Source organism: Motacilla alba, unplaced genomic scaffold (assembly GCF_015832195.1).
Source record: "Motacilla alba alba isolate MOTALB_02 unplaced genomic scaffold, Motacilla_alba_V1.0_pri HiC_scaffold_458, whole genome shotgun sequence".
NCBI classification, from domain to species: Eukaryota; Metazoa; Chordata; class Aves; order Passeriformes; family Motacillidae; genus Motacilla; species Motacilla alba.
In genome coordinates, this window is record NW_024037566.1 from 10,722 (window position 1) to 16,522 (window position 5,801).

The 5,801-nt window shown below is 49.7% G+C and overlaps 1 protein-coding gene across 1 annotated transcript; it reads right to left on the minus strand.

The window, feature by feature from the left end:
* Positions 1 to 1,650: 1,650 nt before the first annotated feature.
* On the minus strand, positions 1,651 to 2,759 carry LOC119696821 (endogenous retrovirus group K member 19 Pro protein-like). Its single transcript, XM_038126661.1, has 2 exons — positions 2,493 to 2,759; positions 1,651 to 1,869 (listed from the first exon to the last, which is right to left on the minus strand). The coding sequence occupies exons 1-2, from the start codon at positions 2,757 to 2,759 to the stop codon at positions 1,651 to 1,653; spliced, it is 486 nt and encodes a 161-aa protein (XP_037982589.1).
* Positions 2,760 to 5,801: the final 3,042 nt, after the last annotated feature.

Sequence of the window (5,801 nt, forward strand, 5' to 3'; positions counted from 1 at the left end):
CTGATGTTGTACAGTTTAGGAAGTTGATGACATAGAGAGCCTTGCAAAGTCTTTCAACTGGAGATATGGCTCTTGTTTCTCCTTGCTGCTGATTGAGGACTCTTTTGAGGGTTTGATGTGTCCTTTCTACGATGGATTGTCCCGTGGGGTTTGCAGGTATGCCTGTCTTGTGTTCTATTCCCCACTCACTGAAGAACTCTTTTAGCTTACGAGAGGTATAGGCAGGTCCATTGTCTGTTTTAATCTCCTTTGGTACTCCCAGGGTAGCGAAGGCAAGGAGGAAGTGCTTTATGGTGTGCTGTGCAGTTTCTCCTGTATGTGATGATGCAAACACTGCTCCTGAAAAGGTGTCGACCGATACATGCACGTATTTTGACCTTCCAAAGGGTGTGAAGTGAGTTACATCTGTCTGCCACAGCTGGCAGCTGTTCAGACCTCGGGGATTGACTCCTGTCCCCATGGATGGTATCTGGTAGTTTTGACAGCTCGGGCATGTGGCAACAATAGCTTTTGCCTGCTCCTTTGAAAGCTTGAACATTCTGATAAGGGCAGGTACATTTTGGTGAAAAAATGCATGTGACAACTTTGCCTGGGCAAAGATGTTAGGAACATTAGCAGTCTCTACTGCCATGGCTAGTGCATCCGCTCTCCTGTTCCCTTCTGTGATGATGCCTGGGAGGTCGGTGTGTGACCTCACATGCATTATATGATAGGGTTGCTTTCTGCTGGAAATAAGGCGTGTTAATGCAGAAATCAATTGGTGTAACTTTGGATTGGAAAGGTCTTGAGAAGAGCATGTTCTGCTCTCATAGCTATACCAGCAACATAAGCCGAATCTGTGACCAAATTGAAGGGTATATCTTTGAATTTCTCAAAGGCTCTGACAACAGCTGCTAACTCTGCAATCTGTGGAGATCCCTCCATTATTTCAATATCAGATTCCCATTTTTGGGTATTTGGGTCTTTCCATGTCATTACCGACTTGTGGGATGACCCTAAGCCATCTGTAAAGATGGTTAGAGCTTTGAGAGGAGTCCTGCTTTGGACTAATTTTGGGGTCAGATGAAAGGTCACATCCTGATTAAAAAGTTTGTGTTTGGGGATATGAACTGAAATTTGGCCTGTATAGCTATCTAGGGCAAACTGGAGACTTTCATTGGTCTGAAGCAAATGCTCCAGGTCCCCAGTGGTCAGTGGCAAGTATATGCATGTGAACTCACACCCTGCAAGAGAGCGGAGGCGGGATCTAGCCTTTTTTATTAGATGTGCCATGATTTCTTGGAAGGTGGTAATCGTCTTTTTAGGCTGGTTATTTGTAAAGATCCACTCCAGGATCAGCAAAGGGTCTCTAAGTTGAGTGTCCCACTGGAAAATCAGTCCATAAAACCGAGGTGCTTTTCCCAAAATGACGAACTGGAAGGGCAGGCTGGGTTCAAAGCGATGGGCTTTGCGTGAAGACAGGGCTTCTTGGACCTTGGTGATGGCATCTCGGGCCTCTGTTGTGAGAGTGCACGGAGAGTCCAGATCCTCGTGGCCACGGAGAAGGCTGAACAGGGGAGCGAGGTCCTCTGTTGTGATTCCTAGCAGGGGACGCACCCAGTTGATGGATCCACACAGGCTGTGTAAGTCCCTCAGGGTCTTTGGGTCGTCTCAGATGGCGAGCTGCTGGGGTACGATGGTCCTTTCCCGGATCTGGAAGCCAAGGTAAGTCCATGGGTTGGTGTACTGTATTTTGTCCTCACGGATCTCAAATCCTGCTTTTTCTATGGTTTCAATAGTCTTTTTAACTGCTTTGTCCAGGTAAGCTTTTTCTGATGCACAGACCAGGATGTCATCCATATAGTGGTGGATGATTGCCTCTGGGAATAGCTTCCGAACAGGAGACAGGGTGTGAGCAACATACCACTGGCATATAGTAGGACTGGACTTTAATCCTTGAGGCAGAAAACGCCAATGATATCTTTTAAGTGGAGCCTCTCTGTTAAGGGATGGCACCGAGAAAGCAAACCGTGGGGCATCGAGAGGGTGCAGAGGTATGCTGAAAAAACAGTCTTTAATGTCTATGATAGCAAGTGTCCAGTCTCTAGGCAGCATCGATGGGGAGGGCAGGCCTGGCTGTAAGGGGCCCATGTCGTCGACAACTTCGTTGATTTTGCGAAGGTCGTGGAGGAGCCTCCACCTGTCCGTTCCAGGCTTTTTCAGTACGAAGACTGGAGAGTTCCAAGGGCTGGTGGTCTCAACGATGTGGCCTTTGGTTCTTCTTTTGTGGCCAGCTGTTCTTCCACGAGAGCTTGTAGTGTGCGCAGCTTTTCTTCGGAAAGGGGCCACTGCTCGATCCAGATCGGGTTATGGCTTTTCCAGGTGAGCTGAGGAGTATCTGGCAGTGCGCGCTCCTCAGTGGCCCCAGTTAGAAATCCTGTCTGGGAATACGTAGGGAAGCCCCCCATTGGGATAGAATGTCCCTTCCCCAAAGGGTGATGGGGGGCCCTTACCACGAATGGGCGGATGGTTGCCAGCTTGCCTTCAGGCCCTTTGACGAGGACGTTGTTCTTGCTCCGCATGGACACTGTGGCTCCACCGATCCCTGAAATCATGCCTGGCACTGGCTGTAGATCCCAGTGTGCTGGCCACTCTGTGCGAGCGATGATGGTCACATCAGCACCGGTGTCCAGCATCCCTGGCAGGTGGAACTTTTCTCCTCTGCAGGTGAGACCACATTCGATGGTAGGCTTACTTGGTCCCACAACTTGTGCCCACATTGCTGTAGGGTTGAGAGGAAGCTGCTCCCTGTGATTCTTTGGGAGTAGAAAAGCCTGTGCAATTGGAGTTCCCTTTGAAAGAAAATATGGTAAGTCCGTGCAGTACACCTGAACAAAGATTTCTTGTCCTGAGTGCACTGTTTGCACCTCTGGAACAACAAAGATCTCCTTTGGGCTATGGACAGTGTCACCTATAATTAAGATGTTAGAAGGACCGCCTTTTGGCCCACGTTTGCCTGTGGGAACACGATAAACATCTTATTTTTAAAGTCAATGGACAGAGCAGTTACCAGCTGGCGTCTTGTTCCCATCGGTGTCGCTCTGTGTGTTGGACCCTCTTCAGGTGTTCTGGAATCTCCCGGGGTGGTGCGTGGATGGGTCTGGGTGGCCTTTGATTTGTTGTCATAGCCCGGGGCTCCACCGGGCTCCGAGACCCGTTTCCCGAATACGGCTGGGAGCGTGGCTGGTGCTGGGGCCTTCGGTAGGTGTGGCCAGGGTATCGGGCAGGCAGCCTGTCTGGACAGTCCCTCATGAAATGTGTCAAATCACCACAGTACAGGCAGCGAGCCTGGTCTTTAGAAGCTATAGCTGCATATGCACCAGAAACTCCTTCAGCAATACCCTTAGAAACTGCTTCTGCCACTGTATTTTCACTGGACAAATGATGTGTGCAGCTTTCCAGCATTTGCTCTATGGTAGGTTCTGTGTCCAGGGGTAGAGCCCTCAGAATTGTTTTACATTTTTCATTAGCATTACTCATGACAAGTTTACACAACAGTTCTTTTCTTGCCTCTGTGCTCTCTATCTGTTTTTCTAGAGCATCTTTAACTCTATCCACAAATTTGATAAAGCTTTCTTCTACTCCTTGTTTGATATTAGAAAAATGTTGGGAAGGAATGGAATCATCTGGGGTAAGAAGTAAGGAGGTTTTTTGCTGCCATAGCCAGGTCCTGCAATGCTTCCTTAGGTAAGGTATCAGCCTGATCATTAGGTTTCTGTAAATCCCCTTCACCGGCCAGCTGTTCAACTGTAAGATCTGGCCTATCAGCATTTTTAGCATATGAATCTGATAATGTTTTCAATTGTTTTTTCCAATGCCTTTCCCATAACATATATTCTGCTGGGGAAAGGAGGCAGTGGGCCATATTCTTAATATCGTGGGGTACCAAGATATGGGCTGAGAACGTGGCTTCTAGGAAATTTCTAAAAATATGAGAGTTTCTGCCATGTTCTTTAGCTGTGTTCCTTAGCTGTATGAGTTCCTTATTTGTTAGAGGTTCCCACGTTTTTTGGGTAGTGGTCCCCCCTATTTTTCCTTTTTTATAATCTACTGGGAAGGCAGAAATTCTCTGTGCCATTTCCCAATCTCCTGCCTTTGCGGCTTCGAGCTTAATTTGGGCCCATGCATCAATATACTGTGTATCAGAATCAGAGTCACTGTCACTGCTGTCCGAGGAGGAGGAGGAGTGAGAGCGAGAGCGACCCTTATGCTTTTGTGTTGTGTTGGAGCTGGCTTTGGCAGAGCTTTTTGGGACTGGGGTGGATTTGAGGAAGGACACGGCAAGGCTTGGCTACAGGGGGTTTGCAGTGGCGCTGGGATGGCAACAACTCGGGTAGCACAGCACACACAGGATTGAGGCACGTGGGAGGGTGGGGGTGGTACTGTGGGGGGTTTCTGAGGTTCCGTGCGAGGGATACTGAGGGTGGGTGGGCGGCTGGGAAGCCGGGGCATGGGGGCAAGGGGGTGTGCGGGGGGGGCGTTGGGGTTGGGGGGGGGCTGCCGTGGGTACAGCGTGGTTTGCAGGGGCTGCGGCAGCCAGGCAGGCAGGGAGACCTCCTGCTGCGGCAGGGGCTGGGGGCAGAGATACACGCAGGGGCGGGGCGGGGCAGCAGCAGGGGCGGGGGCTGTGTTTGAGGGGCCAGCAGGGACGGCAGGGACGGCGGCAGGGGAGATAAGAGCACCCGTGGCAGGAGGGGAGGGAGCAGTCGCAGAGGTAGGGGAGGGGGTGGGGTGCACACAGGACGGCGCGGCTTGCACATTACACGGAAAGGGATTCGTGCTTCCCGCGTTCGGAGGGGAGGCGGGGGGAGGGCGGGCCGCGCAGACCCCGCAGGCGCGGCGGGGAGGGGTAGAGAACGGCGCGAGGTTTGTATTAGTTCCTGACACAGGAGTTAGTTGTGGGTTGGGATCAGGCGCCGCACTAGGACCCAGGGAAGGTGAGGATGTGACAGCGACCTTATCAGCACAATTTGCATTTGGAGGGTCTGCAGGGGGAGATAAGATAGTATCTCTGTTTTTCCCTGGGGTGTTAGTAAGAGGCGAACTTTTGTTAAGTCCCTCTACGGCTTTTGTTATAATATGAAATATAGGTATAAAGCGAGCTACAGATAGATCCTGTTTGGACTGTAAAAGATAGAGTCTAATTCCAACCTGATCCCAAAAAGAATCTAGCGTTAGAGTGTTTGTAGTAACAGTAACATCAGGAAACTGGAGGATTATCCATTTTACAAACTTTTTCAGAATAGATTTTGAAAGATTACCTTTAGAAAAGAGAAGTTGTTAGTAGATAGGATTTCTAGGATTAGTAAATAAATTTCTCTCTTTTTACCTGGGATCTTGTACTAAGTTTAGATCCCATTAATCCCATGCCTACCAGCAGAAAAAAGAGAAAAAAAAGAAAAAAAAACTAAAAAGAGACCCAAGTGAATTTTTTGCGCGCAAGAAAGGCTGATTTTTTAAAACTTACACTTTTTCAGCCAGATGGGGGTCGAAAGTCTGCTGGTAGGTGGTCTTTTCCGTCTCAAGTCTCCTCGGACAGTCGTCCAGCTGTCAAGGTGAGGTTCGACTGAGTCCCTCCAAAGCAGACCTTCTAAAACGGAGGCCTTACTTCTTCTGGGGTTTGACGATCCGAAGGCAGTTACTATTTCAGGAAGAAATGCTGCTCTCCAGGGTTTCAGGTCCCTGTTCGGGCGCCAGTTAATGCCGCTGGCTGGGATACGGGGTGTACCCAGGAGCTGCATCAAAGCCGGATAGCATAGCTC

Coding starts and splice junctions, on each gene's coding strand:
- LOC119696821 (XM_038126661.1), bottom strand. CDS start 2,759: ATGTGGGCACAAGTTGTGGGACCAAGTAAGCCTACCATCGAATGTGGT. Junction 1,870..2,492: donor CAACCATCCGCCCATTCGTG/GTAAGGGCCCCC, acceptor CCTGTTCGGAAG/CTATTCCCAGAGGCAATCAT.